The 26,902-nt window shown below is 32.7% G+C and overlaps 1 protein-coding gene and 1 long non-coding RNA gene across 2 annotated transcripts; one reads left to right on the top strand and one right to left on the bottom strand.

Annotated features, from left to right (window-relative positions):
- Positions 1–11,377: 11,377 nt before the first annotated feature.
- Positions 11,378–14,127, bottom strand: LOC113765992 (MDIS1-interacting receptor like kinase 2-like). Its single transcript, XM_027310225.1, has 3 exons — positions 14,079–14,127; positions 11,778–14,021; positions 11,378–11,682 (listed from the first exon to the last, which is right to left on the bottom strand). Exons 1-3 carry the CDS (start codon positions 14,125–14,127, stop codon positions 11,378–11,380), a joined length of 2,598 nt encoding a protein of 865 aa, XP_027166026.1.
- Positions 14,128–20,162: 6,035 nt separating this feature from the next.
- Positions 20,163–21,620, top strand: LOC113767070. The gene is made up of 2 exons (XR_003467851.1): positions 20,163–20,467; positions 21,326–21,620. It is a non-coding gene; the product is annotated as an uncharacterized LOC113767070 (long non-coding RNA).
- Positions 21,621–26,902: the final 5,282 nt, after the last annotated feature.

Consider the following 26,902-nt stretch of genomic DNA (forward strand, 5'->3'; position numbering starts at 1 on the left):
GGTTTCCTTTGTTTACACAACTTTGTTACAATTCCCAAAACCCTATTGCTACCGTTACAATTCCCAAAACCTGTTGCCACCAGAAATATGTAGTGCTTTTGCTTTGGAGGAATTCACGGTGAATGGAAATTATTTGACAAGGCCGTCGCCTGGGTGCTTAAAGTATAAAGCAGCCAAACAGCCACCTATTTTTAGTTGCCACATCAACAAAAATATAATAAATAAAACTACGTAGTTTCACATCGGACAGGAAATTGTACACAAAATATTGGACAGAGAATCGGCTCTCCATAAAAACATAGGAAAAGTTCTTTCCATATTCATTCTAGATGCCTATATAGTAGGATGTCAAATCTTTATACTGCATCATGATATCTTAGACTACTTGTAAGTTCAATTAATATTGAAATATAATTTTCCATAATAATTAATTATCTTTTGTATTTAAAATAATTTTTTTCTTATATACAAGGAAACAAATGTTTAAAATATTTTAAATAAACTTTATTTATAAATTTTATATATTACCAAGTATTTATAAATATTCTTTTATTGGGCCATTGGTTGAAGCAGTGAACCATCCATGCATGTCGACTTCCTTGTCGGGCGAGTTTAATAAATATGATTAAATATAATTTTTTAGAAGATGGTAGTCCTGTTTTGCTACAAATTTAATTGGATGCTAACGTTTACTGTCAAAGGCCTAACAGACTTTCACAGTCAATATATATTTTCAAACAAATTTGATGTTGGGCCCTTGTTCGTAAAGGTCCGGCCAACCGTCAAGATCAATCCAGTAGCGATCGGCTTGATGCAATTATAATATTGGGTCCTTGTGTGCGAAGGTCCAACATATAGGATCACCTTGAACAAATTTGGGATGGAAACAGCTGATGTTTTCAAACAAATTTAGTGGTGGGCAGTTGTTAGTAAAAGTCCCATAGGCGAGGTTGATTTTAAACATATTTAATGTTGGGCCTTAATGGCAAAGGTCCAAAAGACTTATCAGTCGAGATGAGGTTGGTTGTCCAAGTCTTTTCGTCCAAGTAATTCTCTACAAATTAATTACTACCCATTTTGAAAGCAGTTGTTAACGAAAAGAATTTATTTAAGAGCTCGAATATACTTATCATCTTGACTAAAGAAAGTCTTTTGGGATACAATAAAAAAGTCTTTTTTCATTTAAGAGCGCTGATACATATATAATCTAATCGAGGAGTTTACTTAGACTTTTTAAGTTCTTTAAAAAGTAGTAATCAATTAGTGGATGCTAAAAAGACATTAGTTGGAAGAAAAGTCTTTAAGGGGATAATAACAGAAGATCAAAGACTAAAACTAAGGAGTGCCAAAATCTTAAACGTGACCCGACGTACAATTGCTTGATATGTCCCGACGTACAATTGCGGGTGAACAATCATGATGCATGTAAAATAAAGCATGAGCGATGCCTTAGATGGTTTTCAACTTCTTTTGCCAATCTTGTTTCTTGGCTTCTTCTTTGACGCTCAAAATTTTGGACAAGCTTCCTCTTTCAAGGTACTAATAGACCAAAAATGAGTGCTGAGCATGAGCTTGAGCTGTTTCGCAAACTTCTAGGTATTGGACCTGTAAGCATGTTCTTAGACACATAAATGTTTTGAAGTGTGCCATTTTGACAAAGTAGTTCTGGCAATGGACTAGATAATTGATTTTAATCCAATTCCAAGACTACCAACTATTTGAGGTTTCCAAGCTCTTGTGGGATGGTATCAGAATATGGCTTTTTATGAGATACTACTGTTTTTCTAAGTTACTCGAGTTATCAATTAAAATAGGGTTGGAAGTTGGAACCATATTAAGTTGGTTCTTACCTAATTCATATCTGAAAGGAATGTTTGATCACCCAAACTCTTTGGAATTGAACCAGAATGTTGTTGTCAAAGAGATATAAATGCATCAAATTGGTTAAAATTGCCTAGCGACTTAGGGATTGAACCAATAAGATAATTTTGGGACAAGACAGGAAACTGAAGTGAGACTAAGTTTTCGATCGCATGAGGAATGGAACCTCATAGGTGATTTTTGAATAGATATAAGTTGACTAACCTATTGAGATTCAAATAGACTTTCAAGTTCGACTCAAGTTGGCTTGTTACTTTGTATAACAAATGATGCTAGTATTTAATTATCCCAACAAAACATGTAAAATTTCAGAGGTCTTCTTGTTCTGTCCCTTTCTCCTTTCCCTTCTTCTTTGGTTTTACTTTTTTTTGAGATTTAAACACGCATAAAATGTCTATTTCGATATCTAAGAAATGTAAAGCAATGAAATGTTTTAATGAGATTGACCGTTTTTATCTTCCATGACTAATTTTTCCTACTGAATCCACAGAAAAAGGTGATTCGAGTAGCTTTTGGAGAAATATCTAAACCATGATCAGTCCATAGGCTAAGCCATTTATGTTGTAGTTCTATAATTTCTGGTGACAGATTATGCTAGAAAATTCGATAGTATTTTCAAGACAAATTATGCTATTTATGTTGTAGTTCTATATTTTCTAGAGACAGATTATACTAAATAATTCGTGAAATTCAAGAAAGTCAGAATAAATTGGCTAAAGCTAAATTTTTATCAATTCCAGGCAGATTTAGTTGGTCGTAGTACTTGTCCAACTAGAATTTAGTTGGCATCGGTATCAAAACTTATAAAATTTTCTATTTATTTTTTAGTTTTTTTGGCTTCAGGTAAATATACTCTTTTCTTTTCTTTTTAGTTAATAGGCCAGAACTAGGAGAAGCATTTGATTAGAAGGACAATTTGATTAAATTCAGATCTGAAAGTTTAGGACTATTTATGCTGATGGATTCCAAAAATTTTATATTGCAACTAAAATCTCCTCCAAAAAGTTCAAGAATGTCCAACACAACATACATATAAACATGAAACACAACATTGTTCAGAATTTTTTTTTTGTTTTTGTGAAGAGTGGTTTTCTGTTGTACAACTTTGATCATTTTATGTTCTTTGATAATGTCAGAAAGAATTGTTTACGCTCTATAGACTTTCTTTATTACGCAAACAAAATATTGGAAGTTTAAAGATGCATTTTGTTTTCTTTTTAATGTAAGTTGTAAATATAATTACTTTATTGATCTTCAAGAAATTTAAAAAGAAAAAGAGATCTTCAAGAAATTCGTACACCTTGGTGAGAGAACAAAAAAAAATCCCTAGTAAAAATATAAAAGCTATACACAGTACTATTTATGCCGTCTACAGAAAAAGCTTTGATCAAAATCCCATGCGACGGGCACTTTCCAATTTTCCTTACTTTTGCTGACCTTTCTCTATAGAAACGGCAACAGGACGGATTGGGCTGAAGAGCCCTTCCCCGTCTGCGGCAGTCCGGCCCAGCTTCCAAAAGCGCCCTCTAGTCCACAGTCCCCATCTCATCCCTCACAATCCCACCCGCTACTAGGACTGTCAATGGAATTGGGCCAGCCCAAGCTCGGTTCGTTCAATCTGATAAGAAGTCCAATGAGTCCGACCTTTTAGTGAGCTAATCCGAGGTTGAATCTAAAATTAGGTCCGAATTAAATATGAGCTGAGTTTGGGCATCATTAGACTCAAATCCGATATAGGTCCGGCTCTTTAATTACCTATATATATATAATATTTATATTTTGATATTATATATAATTATATATCCAAATATAGTATTACTAAATACTAAATATATATATAAATTATAAAACACAAAAATACATCTGAAAACTCTTCTATGAGTTTTCTTGAAAGCCAATATTAGTAATGCATAACTGAATCTCTAATTTTTCTTATTAGTTGAGTAAATTTTTATGTTGGCATATTATTTGTTGATTTCTTTTTGGTCTAGAAACACAAATCATCAAGCATGTTTGAATTCAAATCAAAAGACTATAAAAAAGTTTTAACTTTTAAAGATGTATTGCAGTATTGGCATATGACCGCATGCTTTATTACTATTTTTCATGTGTTTTGAACGAATTAAATATAAATATCGTTGAAAATTTTTTGGTTTATATACTTTTTAAGAACTATTAGTTGTTCATGTTTAGTTTTAATATTGTAGTCTTGTAAATGTTAAATTAGTTTTACAACTTAATAATTATAGTAATTATATTAAGAAAATTAAGGAGTAATATGTGAATTTGGACTAAACTCGAACAAGGCTCAAAACCAGAATATTATGTGAGTTGAGTATGAGTTTCACATTTATTAACCCGAAACTCATAGTTCAAAACCCGAAAATATTACAAATTAAATGAACTGAACTCGAACTGGTGAAAGCCGGCTCATTAGGGCCGATTGACAGACGTACCTGTAACTCCCTGTAGTGCCCCATGGGTGGCCACAATCATGTTTAGTTTTATAGGGATAATTTATTTTGATATATACAAAACACTAGTAATAAATTTAGTAATCATTGTTTTTGAACTTTTCACTGTGAAATAAAATATAAGATGTATTTTGAAATAAGATATAGTTTTTGATAATTTTTTTCATTTCTCTTTTATTAGATCTTAATTTTTTCAAATTTTAATTATCAGATTTAGAATTTTTTGGATCTATTTGGCAGATGTCATTATAATATTTGAATTTGAAGTAATTAATCAGCATATCTAGCGATTGGAAGAATGCACAATGTCCGTGGAACTAAAATTAGTTTATCTCATTTTTTAAATTTGAAGATTTATAATGTATTTTTTTTATTGTTCTTCAGATTTGGAGTATCTTTTCTTCAGATCTGTGCTTTGATATCTGTGTATGTTTGATGATGTAATTTCTGCTATTAGTGCATATTTTAATGAAATTACAATATTTTATAAAAAAAAAAATCAAAACGTATTCATTTACTGTTTTTTTTTTTAATCACTCTTATCCATTGTCTCCATATCATTTGAATCGTTGGTTTTGTAAGGTACACATTGGAAGAATGTTGGAAGTACTGCTATAGACATTTTTAGAAGAAAATAACATTCACGCTCAAATTTTGACGCTAGGCACTTCAATCCACTTAATTTCTTGGTATTTTTGTTTCAACGTTGCCCTTAATGATTTTCCCCGAGAGGCCTTTAGCAGCCGCTCTCCAAACAAGGCTCATGTTTAGGCAGATCCAAAGCCCCACATGTTAATTGCAGACTTGATTGTTAGAGAAATGATCAAAAGCCCCCAAAAAACCTCCCATAAAATCCAGACAAGGGAGAACGAGAAATATTGTCAAAAAAAAAAATGAATTGCGACTATAAATGACGAGATCCTTGGCACACCAGTTTGACTCTTATGAATTTTCTAATTTAATGAACCGAGCCTGCAAATATAAAATGCCTATGAACTCAATATTACTATTACAGTCTGGTTAGGCTGTACCCTAATAAGTTCAATTTTAAAGTCATATTTGATGCTAAATAGTTCCTAATATACTACATCACTTACTAGTTACACATGGAAAATGAAAAAAAGAATAAAGGATCAAGTTTTGGCATTTGAACATTAATAATTTTAACGTTGTAGACCCTCCAAAAGTTTCGTGCAAATTGAATGGTATAACATTATTGAATTGATTTGATTTTTAAATATATTAATCTATTGATCAAGATACAGAGTAATGATATAATTGGACAACTATTAGAAATTTTAGTTCTTTCAATATAATCTGATGAATAATTGACAAACAAAAATGAATAAATTATTGCAATAAAAATTAGGTGAGGTTTAAAAAAGGTAGTCAAGAGGGACTAAATCCACAACTCTCCATCCTAAATCTACTCCTTATACCATTTTATTGTGAATTTAGAATAGAAAGGTATGAATTTACTACCTTTCTATTAAATAAGGATCAAGTAAAAATGATTTTTGGATACGACAATTGTGATTGTTTTCAAATAAATTTGTTGATGGACCTTGTTGGCAAGAATAGGGGCGCAAATGGTTGCAACTGAATAATTGTTGTACAGTTTTGTCCATTTCAAACCAATTGCGAGTCTTTTATTTGAAAACGATCTAAAGTTAACATACATAAAAAATGACCGAGTCTTACATTTTTTTTTTAGACTAAGCCGGCCCCTCAACCTTCAAGAATGGTATCATTCCTTCCCTTAATTCTTCTTGACAAAGGTCTAAAGGACTTCCAAGTCAAGATGAGGATATACTGCCTACCCTGTTTTTTAAGGAAAATGATGTTGTTCCCTACCCTACTCTTTTAGGAATAAGGATGTGTTGCTTGTCTTTCTTTCTTTCTTTTTTTTCTTATCAACATATCCTCAACGTGGGAAATTGGAGGTGGGGGGGGGGGGGGTGACCAATCACCAAGATCTTGAAGACGTTAAAACATTATTGTTTTTCAAGTGGATCCTTAGCAAATTAGTGTTTGCCACCTAACAACATGTTTGAAATTAAATTTAGCCCTCTCTAGTCTTGTACATAGCTAAGTATTGTCAATTCTCCACCCTCTTGTTCCCAGTCTTGTACATATTTAAGATTGCTAATGCTTCCCCTTCTCTATTCTCTCCTTTTTGTCCTCCATCAATAATTTTCAAATAGTCTGGCATTGACTCTATTATGATGACTTTAATCAATGGTGACCACTTTTATAAGCCTTCCAAAATTAAAAAAAAAATGTGATAACTATAAGAGGGGTAAGATGGTCAAGTGATTTTGACTTTGGAATTTTTCTCACTAATGCTTTAGGATACTCATTAAAACACACAGTAAGATAACTACACATATACTTGATATTTACATTCTTACTTTCACAATTTAATTTTATTTTTTGGTAGACAGTTAATGCTTCGGGTCTTGATTAATGAATCGCGAAACAAATCCTCTATGTACAATTTCTACTCATCGGAGGTAATTTTACCTATTGCGATATATTTTAGGAGGTTTTTACTAGTTCGATTTTCTTATCTTTAAGATACTAATGTGTACATTTGTTTGAGGTTAATTGATATATTTTCTTATCTTTAAGATACTATTTATCAGGAGACAAATAGTTGTTGCTTGTAAAGCATTTTTGTTTTGTTTTGTTTTCCTACTTGGAATACTAATTGCCTTGATTATTTTGTATTAGCGCTGATTGCGTGTATATTTGAGTGCAACTTGTGAGAAAATCTAAAATCCTAAAATACCATATCATTGATTTAACATAACGATAACGTTGGTTTGATATTTACAAAATCATTAGTACTCTAACAACTTGTACCCAACTAGCTATAGAGTCTCACCTAACTTGTATACATAAAAGGTCATTGTTTTTTTTTTTTTTTTGATAAAAAGCAAACCACAAAAAAAAAAGAAGGTCATTCGTTTAACATAACTAAGCTTTCACAAAACTGCATTTTGTCAAAATCTTGAACCTCTAAATCCAAATTCATTGGTTTAACATAACTAAACTTTTGCAAGGTGGTCTAAAGGACTTTTAAGTCAATATGTATTTTCAAACAAATTTAGTGCTGGGATCTTGCACGTAAAGGTCCAACCGTCAAGATCAAATTAGTTGTGGTTGGTTTCAAACATGTTGAATTATGGGCCCTTGTGCCCAAAGTAGGAGTGCAATCAAGTCAAGCCGCTCGCGAGTAGCTTGCGAGCGGCTTGGTAAAAAGCTTGGGACCGAGCTCGAGCTACTCGTTACATTCAACGAGTCGAGTTCGAGTTCCAAAAATAAATACTCGAGTACTCGACGAGCTTAATCGAGTTTTCATATTATATTTATATTATATATTTTGAGAAAAAAATTATATGTTTATTTCAAAACTTGAGCTCGAGCTCGAGTAGATCGGGCTTGATATTTACTTGAACTTAATCGAGCTCAAATGAGTCGAGCTCGAGTTTTATTTTATTTTATCGAGTCGAGCTCGATTCCAAATTTATTAACTCGTTCGAGCTCGAGCTCGAACTCGAGTAGCACTGATTCTGATCGAGTTCGAGCTCGAGTATGGTGCTACTCGAGCTCGACTCGGCTCGATAGTACCTCTAACCCGAAGGTCCAACATTTAGGGTTAATCACATTTTATCCCCTTAAAGAATACCCTATTTCTCAGTTTACCCCTAACCTTTAATTTTGCTCACTTAACCCCCTTTAGGGCAAAATTGCCCTTGCATTATTTTGACTTTTATTTACCTTATTTTTCTTTCTTTTATTTCTTTCTCTGTTTCTTTTTTATTTAATTCTTCCTCTTTCTCACAAAAATCTTCACCTTTATGATTAAAATTAAAAAAGAGGAATTGCAGAGATCTATCTTCTCCTTAAATGATTAAAAAAATATTCAAATCATTTTCCTAAAATACAATTTTTTTAGCCTTTCAATTCTTTTAATTTTGGATTTTCCTCTTTCCTTTCTAGTTTCTCATTTTATTCTCAAAAAAATATCATAAGATGAAATTGTTTTCCTTTCTTTTATTTCTTTTTCTCTTTCTCCTCTCTTTCATCCTTCCCAATAGAAATTCCATTTCAACGACATTTTTTGTTTTGAGTTTGTAATTGCGTATTTCCAGGTGAAGCTTTAAAAGGCATAAAAAACTAATTTTGATTTTTTGTATGATGCCACGTGTCACAAATTTCAATTGATGATTATTAATCAGGTCACAATTTCATCTTAACATATTTTCTTGGGAATAAAATGAGAAACTAGAAAGCAAAGAGGAAAACCTAAAATTAAAAGAATTGAAAGGCTAAAAAAATTGTATTTTAGGGAAATGATTTGAATATTTTTTTAATCATTTCTTTTTTAGTTTCAATCATTAAGGTGAAGATTTTTGTGGGAAAGAGGAAGATTTAAATAAAGAAGAAAGAGAAAAAGAAATAAAAGAAAGGAAAACATGTTAAATGAAAAGTCAAAATAATGCAAGGGCAATTTTGTCCTAAAAGGGATTAAGTGAGCAAAATTAAAGGTTAGGGGATAAACTGAAAAATGAGATATTTTTTAAGGAGATAAAATGTGATTAACCCCAACATTTATGATCAGCTTGACGTAATATTGGACGTAATATTGGGGGTACAGTTGTATATCAAGGTATCCGCTGGGAAACCAAAGAGACAGGGAGGTATACTCTTAACACGGATGGATGTGCTAAGGGTAATCCAGGAATAGGTGGAGGTGGGGGCATACTCCGGGATTCCACTGGATTACCAATGATTGGTTTTTCGGCATATCTGGGAGAAACTACATGTCTCCGTGTAGAGGCTTGTGCCCTTCTTATTGGTCTTCAGATCTGTATACATAACGGTTTTGGAAACATATGTGTACAATCAGATTCATTGGTTTTAATTGGGATCATTCAACGTCGTACTCAATGTTCGTGGAAAATTCGAAGATACGTCAACCAGATTTGGCAGTTATTAGATGATCCACCTAGATTCACGCACTGCTATCGGGAGGCTAACACAATTGCTGATGCTTTATCTAATGTGGGTATATCTCATCCAGATAAACAAATTGAGATTTATGACACCTTCAGTACATTCCCAAGGTTGGCTCGTGGGGCAATCCGTTTGGACAGAATAGGGATACCTTCAATTAGAAAAATGAGGATTATGTAAGAGGAATATTTTGTTATATTTTCCATGAATAAAAAAAAACAATAAAAAAAAAATTTTAATGGCAAGCAATTGTTGGTAAAGGTCAGATACTCGAGGTTGATTTTTATAATTTAAAATGTTAGGCCTTGTATTGGCAAAGGTCTAAAAGACTTGGTCCTGATGATGATGTGTAGCTACCCAAGTCTTTAAGTTACAAGGACGTATTGCCACAAGTCACAATATATTTTCGAGATCATAAGTCGTTGTTTACAGAGGTTCGTATACGTTGCTTACTAATATAGTTTTCAAATCTATAACAAGATTCAAATGCACAATTTTTTGTGAGAAAATGATCCGTTCTTAACAATTGAACCAATTTAAATTATATATACTTAGATGTAAGAACTAAAACAATAATTGCAGGCATTAAGACAGTAACAAACAAAAATATAATAAATTTTTAGGGCCATCATTTGCATAATGCCATTGCTCTCATAATTGCCAAGAATTTTAGCCCATGGGAAATGGGTGTGGTAGCCCCAAGATTTTGAAATTCCTATTTCCTTGATGTCGAAGTATTATTTCTTTTTAAATAAATCCATTTAGCACTAGTTTTCGCCACCTTAAAATATGTTATAAATTGAACTAACCCTCCCTAGTCTTTGTTGATATTTACCCTTCCCCAACATTTCCATCCGCATTGCCAATTCTTCATCTCCTTATCTCCTTTCCACATTTTGTCCTCTATCAACATCAAACAGTCTTTAATCAGATACAAACATGACATTTCTAAAATCAAGAACGTGGGGTTGTCTTTGAATTTATTTTTGTCGCTAAGTCATATTGTCGCTTTCCCTTTAGAATAATATCATTGGTTTAACATAACCATACTGTTGGTTGATATTTATAAATATACTCCCCTGAGAGCTTATATCTAACGAAGGATATGGTACCAGGACCAGAATATCTCTCCGAACTTGTATACACGATCAAAATGTTTAAAGTAATTAGCTAAATAGTACAAAATGCATCTTAGTCACAGATTTTGTTCAAACATGAACTTAAATAGTACAAAAGCGCATATAGGAAATGGGAAGCTGTGGCTTTGCCCATGTTTAAGATATGGTGATAAATGGTGACGAAATTTTGGTGATATATATCAGCCCCCTTAAATAAATTCTTTTTGTCAATAGCTGCTATAAAAAAGTAGTAATCAATTAGCGGACAAAAATAGGAGATTACTTGGAGGAAAAGTCTTCGTTATTGACTAGTTGAACTATGAAGTTTGGTTTTGAATGGGATAATGAAAGAAGATCACGCACTAGCAAAACTGAAGAGTTTTAGAAGTTTAAATTACAAATGAGTTCAAGATATTGTATCCTACACATTCCCAAAGTTTCTACTTGTTCATCATACTGTTTTTATATTTTTTTCGTATCAATTCACCCACTGAATTACTAGCTATGAATAGAGTATTTTTACAATAACTACAAACTCTGAACATTTCAAGACTTCTATACTGGCAGTAGCCCATTGTACTACACCTCTATATAAATACATAGCCAGCAGCCACAACTTTTTTTTTTTTTCGCAGAATCTCGTGCCGCTAAAAACTCTGCCATATTCATCATCATGTCATCTTGTGCTGTTGCTTGATAGTGCTATGTAAGAAAACGAAAAATTGTGAGACACAGCAGCTGACAGGAGGCAATGTAGGCACCAAACCAAAAAAAAAAAAAAAAGTTATCAGATTCTGCATATCTGTTATATCTATTTACTTAACAAAACAAAACAAAAAAAGGGGAAAAATGATTTATATGGCCACGATTACTCACAGAGTGTTACACAGACGATGGACCTGTTGATAACAACCTGGAAATAAAGAGCATCGTTGGCCTAGATTGTGGATCAACATGCAGACATGCTCTGGCTAGTTTAAGAACGGATGCCAGAATGTTTTCAATTTCTTCATTGGGATACCGAAGTCTTTGATCGAGCAAGTCTTTCAGTTCTATCTCTTCATGGCTTGAAGACATTAGATAAGCAATCAAGTCACCGGGATGCTTTCCTTTCATCACTTCCATTGTCAGGACCCCAAAGCTATAAACGTCACACTTTTCAGTTACTTTCACTGTGTAGGCATATTCTGCAAGGAATTTTGGAAAATAATGTTGTGATAACATGTGATCATACTTGAATTTAGTAGTTAGCAAATCGATGAAAAAAAAAAACCTTTATTACCTGGTGCAACATATCCATATGTGCCTGCAAGAGAACTCCAATTAGATGAATCATTTTTCAGAAACTTAGAAGTGCCAAAATCTGAAATGTGAGCCTCATATTCTGGATCAAGCAAAATGTTGTTGCTTGATATGTCCCGATGTACAATGGCTGGCGAACAATCATGATGCATGTAAGATAAAGCATGAGCAATGCCTTTGATGATTTTTAATCTCTTTCGCCAGTCTAGTTCCTTAGCTTCTTCTTCTATGCTAAAGATTTTGGCCAAGCTCCCTCTTTCAAGGTACTCATATACCAAAAATGAATGCTGAGAATTTGAGCAGAACGCAAAGAGTTTCACAATGTTTCGATGCTTGATTTCTGTCAAGGCCCTTATCTCATTCAAAAAATTTTTATGACTTGCCATCTCAGGCATGTTGTGAAGTCTCTTTACAGCCACTACATCACCTGATGGAAGCTGTGCTTTGTAAGCACTTCCATAACCTCCATTACCAATGCACAATATGTCACTGAACTCTTCTGTAGCCATTACTATTTCCTTATACAATGCTTTGCCATCAAAAGTACATATGGAAAATAAGTTTACTTTGTTCATATCAATATCTTCCGTTCCTGAACTTTTTTTCCATTGCTTATGCAATCTGAGACCACCAAAGAATGCACAAAGAAGTACGAAAGATCCCAGAAGAGGACTTAAAATTGTGAGAACAAGTTTTTTCTTCCCCTTATTCTTGACATGCTTTTTAATCAACGGGGAACTTTCACAAGCCGGTAACCCTGAAATATTCCCGCACAAACCTTTATTTCCTTGTACTTCCTCTATGGTTAAATTCATAAAGGCTCTACCACTCGGAATTGGACCCTCTAAATTATTGAATGAAATATTAATGTGCAATGGACCAGGCAATTTTGCTAAAGCCTCTGGGATTAAACCAGAGAGGTTATTGTGTGAGAGATCCAATGTTCCCAGGCTCTGCAAACTTTGGAACTCAGATGGTATTTCTCCTGTGAAGAAATTTCGACTCAAATCCAGTTCAGAAAGTTGAGTTAACTTCCCAACCTGGATTTGAATCTTTTGGCTGAAAAAGTTGTTGCTCAAGTTCATGTGATACAAGTGCTTCAAATCTTCCCAATGTTCTGGAATAGATCCATTCAACTTATTTGTGGACAGGTCTAGATAAAGAAGTTCTGTTAGCATTCCCAACTCCTGAGGTATACCGCCAGTGAGTTGGTTGTCATGCAAATATAGGTTAAGCATAGAAGCCACCTTCCCAACTACTCTTGGTATCTGCCCAGATAAATAATTTGAAGAAAGATCAAGTGCATGTAATTGAGTTAAAGTTCCAATTTCTGGAGGTATACCACCTGTGATGTTGTTCTTTCCAACCTTCAGGGTTGTCAAGCTTTTGCATTTTCTCCAGCTGCTGGAGAGTTCACCATGGAATTCGTTGTTGCTGAGATCTATGAAATCCAGGAAGGGATAGATGCCAAACATTTCTGACAAGTTACCGTGGAAATGGTTCCCGTTGAAGCGGGCCCTAATTAAGCTTGAGCAATATTTCAAGCTTCGAGGGATTGGACCTGTAAGCTTGTTCTCAGATACAGTTATGCTTTGGAGGGTTCCATTTTGGCATAGCAGTTCCGGCAATGGACCAGATAACTGATTTTGATCCAATTCCAAAACTACTAACTTTTGCAGTTTTCCAAGCTCTTCTGGAATGGTACCAGAAAATTGGCTCGCTCGGAGATACAGTTTGTTTAAGTTACTCAAATTACCAATTGAAACAGGAATAGAACCATTAAATTGATTCTCACTTATTGCCATTTCAATAAGGAATTTGAGATCACCCAAATCTTGTGGAATTGGACCTGAAAGTTGATTCTCATAGAGATACAGATGAATTAAATTAGTCAAATTGCCTAGTGACTTTGGGATTGCACCAACAAGATTATTTTGAGACAAGATAAGAAGTTGGAGTGAGATCAGATTTCCTATCGTGTGGGGGATAGGACCATATAGGTGATTTCGGAAAAGGTGTAACTTTACTGGCCTGTTGAGGTTGCCAAAAGTGGATGGAATTGAACCTGTTAAATTGTTGTCCTCCAGACCAAGTGCAACAAGATTATGCAGAGTTCCTATTCCAGATGGAATTGGACCTGAAAGTTGATTACTACCAAGAGCTAAACGAGTCAAGTTTCTCAAGTTGCAAATTTCAGGTGGGATTTCTTTTGACAACTCATTAACTGAGAAATCAAGATAAATGAGCTTCGACAAGTTACCTATGACTCAGGCCATCCTACCTTCAACGCCGAGAAAGATCATGGAGACAAGTAAGTGATTCCTCTTCATAGTTCTAAGATTTCATATTTGTGGATTATTGATAATCATGGTTAAAAATAGTAAAAGAAAAAGATTACTGGTTTGCACTCATCATACTGGAGTCTTTGTTTTGTGCTGCATGCTAGCTCTGTCTTGACATATGACTCACGAATGGAAGGATGGATTAGGGCCTCACAAGTTAAAATTTGTCGGAGTTTAAATTGGTTAGTATAATTCTTATAACTTTTGGTGTAAAATCATATAATCTGGATGTAAACTTGCACTTGTAAACTTATATAACTAACTTGACAATTATACTAAAAGTATACAAGTTTACACCAGATGCAATAATAATTACATAAACCGATTTGAGCTGAAACTATTTCAATTTGTAAGGCCATGATCCTGGGTCTTTCAACCAACGTGGATGGCTGGCTTTTTGACCAGATTTTAAATGTTTCTGGTGGCATATGCATATTCCCATACAGAAATATTATTCATATATAGGTACTTAGCATGTAATTCTTTGAGCTATTTAAATTTTAACATATCTAGAAAAGTTTTCCTTGCAACTTTAATTTATTAATTTTTAATAACTCAATAAATTACATGTGACCACCTGTGATTTCGTCTATTGCCTAACGTTTCAAAATATCTACTTCCTTCTATGGTTTTGTATAATGTGGAAACTTAAAGAAAAATAGCCTATATAATATCATTAATTGAAATACTAATAGTACCCTTACTTAAATGCTAAATTAATTGATGGCTCAACTACCTTGTATAAAAGTATAAGGGAATTATATGGATAAAAGCAAAAATCACAAGAGAGTTAAGTGAATATTTATACAAACCCTAAAAGGGTTACATGGAGATTAAAATTTTATCAGACACGCTTTTAGAGCGTGTTTGGTATAAAGGCCATCACTGATTGTGCATTTCATTTATTTTCCACTTTATATAAAATTATAGGGATTATGTAGCGATTTTGAAACCTTAGGGAGTCATCTGACATTATGTAAAATAATAGGACGTTATAAGTAATTTAACCTTAATAATTTCAATTTGCTCATTGAACCTTTTTTTCTTCAACAGTTATCTTAAAATGAAGTGCACTATTTTCCCAAAAAGAATAATAATATAAAATAAAAAGAGAACAAGATTTCACTATTCTGTATAACTGCCTTAGCTACTCTGTTTGGGTTGTCGAGGCAAATTAACAAAATGAATAAAATAGAGCACTTCTACAAATTTAAAAGGTGAATTGGCAGACAAAGAACTCAATAAGCAAATGAAACTTTTGAATAATCAGCTTAATGCTGGTCCATTTTAAATGAAAAACAAAATTAAGCCCACGTAAGTGGATTTTTAATGTCCTTAAATTGTCCTTTTCACTACGAATCCAAAATACCGGTAATTTTCCTTTACGGCTTCCCGTTCAGATATCTCTTTCCATTTCTAGGCACCAAAAAAAGGGTAAATATCGTCGCCGGTCAAAACCCCAACTTTTCGTATATATATATATATATGTATATATATATATATGTGATTTTGAGAAGAGTATGAAAATTTACTGTCAAAATTTCATGTATTATTGCACCAAGCACCGTTGGACCGTTTTCATATATTGCCACCCCAATTTTTAATGTTCATTTCATGTTCTACAAGCAACGCCGCCGCAATTACAAGAAGCCAAAAATCATTGGGTTACCGGTCAGTTAACTGCTAGTATCTATCCCTTTGCTGTATCCACTTACGTGCGGTTTAGATAATATTATTTAGATGCAAAACTTTTTTTTTTTAGCCAATGAGCAATTCTTCACTAGACTACACCTGTTAAAGACTACAATCTGCATCTTATACTATGTCTAGAAACCAACTAGCCCGAAGATGGGCAACAAACAATCACATTCTTTTCTTTAGGCACAAGATAAGCATAACAAAAACAGGATGCACCCACCATAGCATTATCCCCACCCTTTCTATGTCACTACTTTTGCACGATATTTTTAAACTTTTGATAAAAAAAAAAAAAAGTCTACTGGCCCGTTTCATCCTTCCTCAGGGCACATTTTGTACTGTCCGGCGTCCGCTCTTAGTGCAGACTCATCATTAGTTCATCACTATTATTCTTAGCTTTTTTTTGTCGAAAAAAGAAAAAGAATTGGAGTCACTTTCATATTCTTCTACTTTTCTAAATTGCAGATGGATTTAGGAGTAATGACAAAATATATGCGGAAAAAGAAATAGGGACGGACCGCAGAATCTTTTTATAAATTTGGAGTGTGGAATAGGCGGCAGAAGGGTCCTGAAATATGAAATTAAATAGTGAAACCAATTCATAGAAGAGATGTAGCATTTACCGAATGAAATTAAATAACTATTTCAAGGTATCATTTTGATTATAAATTTCTCATTACGTTGACATGTCTCTAATTATGTTCAACATGGTCTGATCGAAGTATGAACTAATCAAGAGCTGGAAATGGTCGAATTAATTAGAGCTGCCAAACCGAACTTAATCAATTGGCAAGCTTGCATAGTTGAACACTACTAAAAAAAGTAATTTTTGTGACGCGTAAATAGTAGTCATAAAAGGGTTTAAATAGTCACAAAAGCTTTTTGTGACCACATTGTGACATGTATGTAAGAGTCCCGGATTTAGTAGTCACAAAATTTAGACAAATTAAAGATAAATTGAAAATTTGTTATTGTGTGAGTGCATCTCTTTGTGGATTGAAATGTTGTAGAGGAGAAGGAAGATAGATTAAGAGTGGTCATAGTTGTCCTCTCAACTGATAAGATAAATGCTTGAAATGTACAAGGTCCTGAAATATGGAGTGTGGACACGAGATAATTTTCAAAATTTAGACAAACTAAAGAACGTATTTTATGAATGTAACTTTTGAGAAGGAAGATAGATTGAGAAGGGGCCATATCTGTGAAATTGAGTTCCATGGGTCCATAAATTGGAAATTTGCTATTCCATAAACGAATCTATTTTTTGATTGAAAGGTTGTATAGAAGAAGAAAGATGGATCAAGACCGGTCGTGTTTGTTCTCACAATTGATAAAACACATGCTCGGAACGTAAGAGTTCAAATATAGAGTGTGGACATGAGAAAATTTTTAAAACTTAGATAAATTACAGAACATATTTTATGAATGTAACTTTTTAGTAGAAAAGATGAATTAAGAAGAGTTGTTCCACAAATTGAAAATTTGCTATTCTGTAAGTGAATCTCTTTATGGATTGAAAGGTTGTATAAAAGAAGGAAGATGGATTAAGCAGTATCATATTTATCCTCTTAATTGATAAGACACGTTCGAAATGTACAGGAAATTTTCCCAAACTTAGACAAAGTAAAGATTAACGTATTTTATGGATGCAACTTTTGGGAAGGAAGATGGATTAAAAAGGATCGTATTTGTGATATTGAGTTTCATGGGTCTACGGATTGAAAATTTGCTACTTAATTTGTTAGTGAATCTCTTCATGGATTGAAATGTTGTACAGGAAAAGGAAGATGGAATAAGAAGGGACATATATTCTTTCAATTGCTAAGACGCATGTTTAGAACGCACGAGGTCAATATATGAAGTGTGGACAAGAGGAAATTTTCAAAACTTAGACAATTTAAAGAACGTATATTATGAATGAAAGTTTTGAAAAACATTTGCATTCAGGGTTTGTTTGATTCAATGTAAAATATTTTCAACGGAAAATGTCTTCCATGGAAAATTTTATTGAGGAAAATAATTACCTTCTCCAAGTTTTTTCTGGTGTTTGGAAGGAGATGGAGACTATAAATCTTTAGTGGGCTATTGCACAAGTGGTGGGTTTTGTTCTGGATCTTAAGGCTGATGGGGGAGCATGAATGGATAGTCTTACGACATACGAGGCGGACATAGAAAATAACTTCAGTTCATTTATATGGGAAGTCATTTTACACCATCTGATTTAATATATTTTCGGCAGGAAAACATTTTCTGAAAAATATTTTCCTTCCAAATAAACAGACCCTCAGTGGATGTATTTTTCACCTTTTGAGAAGAAGTTTTAAAAAACCATCATCATTTTGGAATATTTTATAAACTCTGAGAAATTACTAGTGTGGACACCATACCACTAAGAGGGGTAAGAGGGAGGGTTAGAAAAGAAGGACAGGGAGTGTAAATCCACCTTCACGTTATCAAAAAATTCCAAACAAAAGAACACTAGTTTTTACCCAAAAAGAAGTGGCAAGGCAAACAAATACTAATTGTCTTATGTTTTCATCCATTAATATCCTTGTCCTTCTCTCAACCTCCTTAACAAAAGACACGAGTCTCCAATTCGATGATGCCTTTATTTCTCTGTGCGTGAATCTCGTATAGAATTATTCTAATTATGGGTCTCAAGGTCCTTGTCCAATTAGCGATTGCAATTACTGAGAGTAGTTTACGTTCGAATTCGAGGCTTTTCCAGTTGAGGTACCATCCAATGCCGTCTAATTGAATAAACTGGCACAATTTTGGTGTACACTAATAGATTTTTAGTATAATCGTGAGTTTTGCATCAATTCAATTATAAATTATGTTTATATCAAAATTTTATTAGTTTACACAATTGGAGAGAATTGGAACTAGAAAGGCTCCATATCTTTCGCGTCCCATATTAGATGTCAGCATGACCCAATTCGAGCCACTCAATTTAATTGAAGTTTCAAGTTGACCCCTCTAATAGGACCATGTCAGTTCAGCCCATTTGGACTGCTAACCTAAGACGGCAATTGTCAATGTAATTGTTGAGAAACTTGGTCCGGTCGTAAACGACTATAAAAGTATGATTCATTACATGCAACTATCACTAGTCAAACACGCGTTAGGTTTAGGCGGTAAGAATGGATTATTTCTTTATAAAAAGTCATATATTCAAAGTCAATTGTCGATGTAAAGACTATATTAATGAATAATTTATAAGAATCCCTATACCAATCCATGGTCCCAATAGCATGTTTTGACTTGCGACAATAATCAAAATTGTACCCAACCAATTTTTTTTTTGAAAAAAAATCAAGAAAGGATAATAGAATAGAACCAATATTAAGTTCTTATAACCCTCTCTATAAAAAACAATGGCTACCAACAGCAAGGCTCTCGTCGCTATATTTTTCTTTCTCTTCTTGATCTCAACTCAATCAATCGCACCATCAATCCTTGGAACAAGTCCGTCCCACTTCACAGTTCTAAAAGTCCATCTTTCATTTTTATGGATTATTGATATTCATGATTGAAAAAAAAAAAAGAAAAAAAGATTACTGGCATATATGTACTCATCACCTAAGAGTCTTTATCTTTGTGATGGCATATTATTTCATGTCTACAACTTCCACCCATGAGAATGGAGTAGATATGGTTGTGTTTGTGTAGATGTTGAATATTTATCGTCTTTTTTACATGATTTGATGCATAATTATATTACTTTATTATATATGCGGATTTTGCTCATGTATAAAAAATATTATAAGAAATGCAACCATACGTGCATATATATACCAAATTTTATAAGAATCACAGGAATCGAAAACAATTGAACAAAGTCAAAACCCTAATTGCCTAGATTATTTTGTATTAGCGCTGATTGTGTGTATATTTGAGTGCAACTTGTGAGAAATTCTAAAATCCTAAAATACCATACAATTGGTTTAACATAACGATAACTTTGGTTTGATATTTACAAAATCATTAGTACTCTAACAACTTCTACCCAACTAGCTGTATGGGACGCTAGTCTAACAGCTACATAGTCTCACCTAACTTGTATACATAAAAGGTCATTGCTTTTTCTTTTTTTTTTTTGATAAAAAGCAAACCGTTTTAACCACAAAAAAAGAAAAGAAAAAAGTAGGTCAGTCGTTTAACATAACTAAACTTTCACAAAAATGCATTTTGTCAAAATGTTGAACCTCTAAATACAGGATCATTGACGTAATATTGGCGGGCGGTTGTTAGTAAAGGTCAGATACTCGTAGTTGATTTTAAATGCTCGGCCCTGTATTGGCAAAGGTCCAGACGATGATGTGCAGCTACCCAAGTCTTCAAGTTACAAGGACGTATTGCCTCCGACCGCATCAATTCTTCTTCTTCTTCGTCTTCGTTTTGGGTGAGAGAAACACCGTCGGAGAGTGCTATAAAAGTACGGTTCGGTGTATACAATCATCAGGAAAGGAATATAATTGTAGAACCAATAATCTTAGGTTCTTACAAACCTCTCCATAACAAACAATGGCTAGCAACAGCAAGGCTCTGATGACAATACTTTTCTTTCTCTTCTTGCTTTCAACTCAATCCATCCTACCTTCAACAGCGAGAAGGATTCTGGGGACAAGTAAGTCCCACTTCCTAGTTTTAAAGATCCATCTTTCATATCCATAGATTGGTGTCATTCACGGTTAAACAAATATTACACGTCTGCAATCACCATGCTGGAGTCTTTATTTTTTTGTGCTGCATGCTTGCTAGTTCGGTTTTTTTTTTTTTTTTTAATTTATCCTTCATGTATAAACCTTCCCACGCATATGGACTACCGGTTTTTTTTTTGTGAAACGTCTCTGGTGGCATATGTACTCTTTTTTTTTTTTTATTGAATAGAAGATTATTTGAAATATTATTTAAAATAATTATTATAGTACTTTTTGCGATGTGATATATATGAGATAAAAATATGATTGAAAAGATAAAAATGTGTTTTTGATATAAACAAATAATATTTTGACAATTAATTCCTACCTAAACACACCTCCATGCAGAAATTATTATTTATACAGGTTGTTAGGATGTGATTTCGTAAGCTATTCTGAATATATCCAGGAAAGTTTTCTTGCACATTTAATGGATTGGTGGTGAACAAGTAGCTCAGGTTTTTATGGTTGACAAATTAATTTATCATATGATCGATCAAAGGCTAAAGTATATTAGACTTGACAAAATTATTTGAAGTTTTTGGCTGAATTGACATGATGAAGATGTCAATAAATGTTGGATGGACTTTCCCTCACACTTATAATCTAACACTCTATTCCATCCACAACCGATGAGGGCTGATCCCAATAATCTCTCAAATGATTTAGTTACTCGTGCTACATTTTTTTTTTTGGTTAAAATAGAAAAAGCTAGGAATCTTCCTGAATCTAGCATAGTGTAATAGAAATTGGGATCATTTATCCTTAATATTTTGTTATTGCAGATCAAAATGGGAGTGGTGACACAACATCTGCGGCAGAAAAAGTGCAATCTGCCGATTATGAACCCAGCTATGCGGGCGAGCCCGGTCATGGACCTCAAGGTTGATTTGACCATTCATACTTGCGTCTTCTAAAGCAAGTTGATTTTAATGTATGAATAAATTAAAATCGCTTGTGCTACAACTGTAATATAAGGTTACTTTTAATGTGCTAAAGATCTCTAATTCCATATATGTTCTTCGTCTTTTGATCTTGAGATGTGGCTCTTGAAAAAATATAAAACAACTTTTTTTTTTATATTTGCCCTTCACAATAATTACGCTATGCACTAAAAGAAAATGTTATATCCTAATCTATAAAAACTAGCATTTTGACCTGCTGTGCAAGGGCTCATATTTCAAGTCAAAATATATTAACTAAAAAATTTAGGTGAAAAGAAAAAGCCAAAAAAATTCACAAGTGTATCATTTTAGTGTCAATTTCTATCAAAATGTATTATCTTCATCGGACTAGAGTAGGGTAAAGTACACCAACAGTCACCAAACATTTTCAAAATTTCATGTAATCTGCTATACTATTTTTTGTATCAAATGACTCAATAAATTCTTAGAAGTGTTCAATTGGGCCATAGCATCGATTTTATTAGTTAAAAGTGACAGAAAATTGTGGCAAACAGTGGTTCACTATATTTGCAAGGGATTCGTAGACGAAAAATAGTTTTGTGATTGAATGAAATTTTAGAGAACTTTACTGACCATTGGCATGCTTTTCTAGAAAACTTTTTTGAATCTAAAAAAGAATAAAAGGATTAAAAAAATTTCAAAGGGATCGCGACATTGATCTTAAAGCTTTTGGAAAAATAATAGAAGTATTTTAGCAAGAAAATAACTTAACTACGAAGCCCAAAAAAATTTACAGACCTTTAAGGAAATATTTCCTTTTCTAATCATACATATTTTCTAGTTCTTGTTTATCCATTAAAAAACACAACATTTCCTTAAAAGTTTTGTCATGTTTCTTTCTGAATTTTTTTCTTTTTTTTTTTTAAAACGTAAATCCAATTATTGTGAGGCTAAAATAGTTCTATGACTTTTCCAAAAAGTTTGTGAATGCAATGATGACTTGTGTTGTAAATCTTTTTTCTAAGAAAAATTATTTTTCCATTTATTATCTTTAATTTTAAAAATCCAAAAAAATACTAATAGTCACGAGACATTTCTTTTGTCTCGTTTAACTGAAAAATAGATGGAATAGCCAAATGAACACTTTTAATAATTTAGTAGATCAATTCATGCCAAGAAAAATGGTATAGCTACCTAAATGAGATTTTAAAAAAGTTCAGTAACCAGTGGTGCATTTTACTTAGAGAAAATTTCCTCATTCATCAACTTAAGAAAAGTATGGTAACAAATTTTGTACTTTGCTCTAATGCAGATCAACATAATGTGTTCAACTGTTAGATGTTCTTGCAATTGCCTATCATTTCTTTCCGTTCTAGAAAACTTCCTCTCTTTCAACATAATGATTCAGGGATTTGTACCCCCTAAAAATTCAAAATGTAGTAAGCTACCTCTAAACAACAAATGAAAGTTCAATTATTTTAAACAAAAAAGAAGCGATCAAAGAGACAGAGAAAACAATAACTGATATCTTTGATTTGAAATACGTGGCACAGTAAAACATTTACAATTTGCTTTTAAATGCTCATCCATATTGATAATATTCTTAGGTTTAATTCCACTTTACACCCTTCAACTATATCTAAATTCTCACTTTAGTCCTTAAACTTAAAAATGAGACACTTTAGATCTTAAACAATAAATTTGCCCCACTTAGGTAACATCATTAAGAAAGTGAGAATGATTTAATGTCTAAGTGGGTGTACTTTAAGGACTAAATTGGACAATGTTAGATACTACTTTGTAGCTGTCTTTATGATCTATTATCAAGACCTCTCCAACAAAAAATCCGTTTTAAGGTCAAACTTAGTCCTTCCTATTCTTGCACATCTCTAAGATTTTCCCCTTCACCTAATCCCTTCTCAATTTTTTTTTTATTGCCCATGCTTTAATTCTTTTCTTGTGTCTTTTCCCTTTTCTTCTCTTATTGTCAATCCTTCCTTCTTGTCTCTGTTTTTCTCTCTTCCATCAATATCTTTTGAGTGGTCTTTGATGCCATAATGACAACATTATCCATAGTAACTATTTTTATAAGCTTTACAAAATATAGAAATCTATGGCTTAAGCGACAATAAATAGACTAATAAATAATCCACTTCTTCGATTTTAGGATGCCCATAATCGTGTCTATCATTTAAAAATATCATGGATTTAGAGTGACTTTCTATAAGTGAACTCTATATCTTTACTAAAAAATAGGTGTAAATACTAGGACAAAAATTTAACAAATTTTGACACATATTGAACGTAGTTGATTATAATCAATACCTCCATCCAAATTCGATTTAAACTTATCTGGGCCATCAATTACATTATGCAGTTTCTCTAACAAGTGTAACGAACTCCAAACACATGGGAAAATAGAGATCCAAGGCCTTTTTGCAGTGCCAATTGTTCAATGACATATATACTATACTACCATAAATATCGACACTTACATTTTAAAAAGAAAAGGGCACTAAGACAACAAAGTATCAAAACAGAACTTTTCAAACATATTGTAACACAGTTTTCGCTTGTTGATATTTGAATGTATACATCTTCTACTTATTACCTAGAGTTATTATCATTTTACCCTCTTAACGTCACTATCAATTTTTGCCTTAACATTACTTTTTAGTCACTTTACCTCCAAGATTAATGGTCAAAGTTAACAGAGTTTGTTAACTAAAATGAAAAGACATGTGTAGCCCTTATAATTATTTTACCCCCATAAACTATAGTCTCATTATCAATTTACTTCCTAGAATTATTTTTGTTAGCAATTTATTCTACCCATAAACAAATTTAACAAGTTAAAAAACTTTAAAAGAAAGTACCCTCCTCTTTGTATAATAAAAATAACGAAAAAATTTAGAGTGGCTCTTCTCCTTTTTAGCATCAAGAAAAAAAAGTCAAAATATTAATCTCGTTTTTCTTGGCAATCTTATTAATATTGAAAAAAAATAGAAAGATTGGGAGGGAGAGAGGGAGAGATGGAGAGAGAGAGAGAGAGAGAGAGAGAGAGCTCAATTATTTTTTAAAAATACAAATGAGAAAGAATTAAATATTTTTTGTTATTATAAAATTATTTTATCTTTTTGTTTACCACCAAATTCTAATTATAATCTCGACAACCTTAAAATAATATGATAATGTTAGATTCTTCTTTATTTTCTTTCTTTGTAAAATCTAATTTTCTATCTCCTTCTCTCCTATCTCTTTTTCTTTTTCTAGTATTAATAAGTGTCAAAAAAGAAATTTGAGAAAATTCTTTTATTTTTATGTTTTGGATCTCTTATAGTGAAAACAAAAGGAAGAATAACCATTCTATTTTTTTATTTTTAATTATATATAACAAAGGTAAATACATTTAAAAAAATTTTACCATACTGGTTAGATTAACGATGAAATAAAATGCCAAGAAAATAATGTTAGGAATTAAAACGATTGTATTACTATAATTATAGGGATAGAATGAGAATAACAGTGTAGTAATGCTATATAATAAAAGGGTACTTTTGTCCAAAAATTTTTAACATGTTGAATTGAATTACCTATGGAGGTGAAGTGACTAAAAGATAACGTTAAGGGGTAAACTAATAGTAGTGATATAGTTTAAGGGGGTAAAGTGATAATAACCCTATTATCTATGTCTGTTGCACTAGTTCCTACATTTGTATGGTGCAATTTAAATTGACCATTGTAGAAAATCCCAACTCTGGAAAGTGGGAACAGCGGGTTGGGGCTGTCGACCGCCCAAGATTTTTTTTTTCTTTTGTACATCCGAGTATCATTTGTTTTTAAAGAAATCCATAGTTGAACTAGTTTTTGCCACATTAAAACATGTTTTAAAATTAAACTTAGCCTTCCTACGGTAAATTTTCCCGCTTTCCCTTTATTCACATCCTCATTGCTAATTCTTCCCCTTCTTCTCTCCTTCTTTCCTTCTCCCATTTTGTCCTCCATCAATATCTTTTATGCCCCTTCCCTCTCATTCACATCCTCATTGCCAATTCTTCTGGTTCTTCTCTCTTTTTCCGTTGTCCTCCATCACTATCTTTCAAATAGTTTACAACTGACTCCATTATCATGACTTTAAAATCAGTAATAACAAATTTTATAAGCCTTCTGAAATATAGAAATCTAAAATAAAAAAGACAGAGGGCGAAGTCAAGGGTTTTGTCTATTGCCTTTACTCACAGATGCTCCCACGCACTCAATGATACACACACCCCTTTCTTATAATTTCTAATAACCGGAGGCAATTTAATACTAGCTATTTTAGGGCTACAGATATATAATTTGTAAAGCTTTTACTAGTTTCTTGGTTTTCTTATCATTAACATCCATATTTATGCGTAATTGTAATACAGGTTTACACGAGAAGATGGATAATTGTTTTGAAATGTTTTTCATTTAGTTTTCCTACTTGGAATAGTAATCCCGTGGATAGTTTTTGCTAGAGGTGAAACTGACAGAAAATTTCATTTTAGTTTTGATTGTTCATTATTTAAGTGCCACTCGTAAGGAATTCTAAAGTTCATAATGAATACCATATAATTGGTTTAACATAACCATGACGCGGCTTTGCTCAAGTTTACAGCTGCAATTTGGTGATGAAATTTCGATTATGCATATAAGCTCAAAAGATAGCAATCAATTGGTAGACAAATAAAGGTATTTACTGGGGAAAAAAGCCCAAGCTGTGGATGGTTGAAGTATGAACAAAGATTTTCAAAGAGACAATGAATGAAGATCAAAAACTAATAAAACGGAAGACTCTAAATCGGCAAGCAGTTTGAATTCCAAATGAGTGTACATAAGATTTACTCTAAAATTATCACTTTGGGTAAAGTGTGCTGCTTCTCTCTACACCATGAAAAGCCCCAATAAAATTGCTAATAGTATAACACGCTAATATGACTTAGGTCCTGTTTGATAATTCGATAGTTAAATTTAATGGATTCAATTCATAACATCTTAAGGTGCGTTTGATAACAAAAAAATATAACATTTAAAAAATTAATTTAATTTTTCTAGGCAAAACTTGTTTAAAAAATAAGTGATAAGCAATTCAATTAGCACTTAATGTGATATAAATTCTAATACACAATTCAGTAATTTAATGAAATCAGAATTTAAATTTCAAATTTTAGTTTTTAGATTTTAATTTTATTAAACACGCCGTTTCTCCCTTACTTTGGTCTGCCAATTTTTATTTTTTTTTAAAAAAAGCATACATTGATAATTTTCGCTTTTCATCTTTGCATGCATTGGAGTCCTTTGAGTCCATGTTGAAGAAAGTGGGAAAAGCAATAACCCTTGGAAAAGGGGCGGACATCTTTGAAGAAACATTGCATAAAGGAAAAAAAAGAGTGGAGAATAATTCGCACCAAGCAAAATTTGGAGAGTCCAAAA

Source organism: Coffea eugenioides, chromosome 3 (assembly GCF_003713205.1).
Source record: "Coffea eugenioides isolate CCC68of chromosome 3, Ceug_1.0, whole genome shotgun sequence".
Taxonomy (NCBI): domain Eukaryota; kingdom Viridiplantae; phylum Streptophyta; class Magnoliopsida; order Gentianales; family Rubiaceae; genus Coffea; species Coffea eugenioides.

Bases quoted from the DNA above. Each gene is read 5' to 3' on its own strand.
- LOC113765992 (XM_027310225.1), bottom strand. From the start codon at position 14,127: ATGAAGAGGAATCACTTACTTGTCTCCATGATCTTTCTCGGCGTTGAA. The intron at 14,022-14,078 runs GTAGGATGGCCT...TTGATTTCTCAG, and splicing joins GATCTTTCTCGGCGTTGAAG to TTAATGAGTTGTCAAAAGAA. The intron at 11,683-11,777 runs GTAATAAAGGTT...AATTCCTTGCAG, and splicing joins ATATGGATATGTTGCACCAG to AATATGCCTACACAGTGAAA.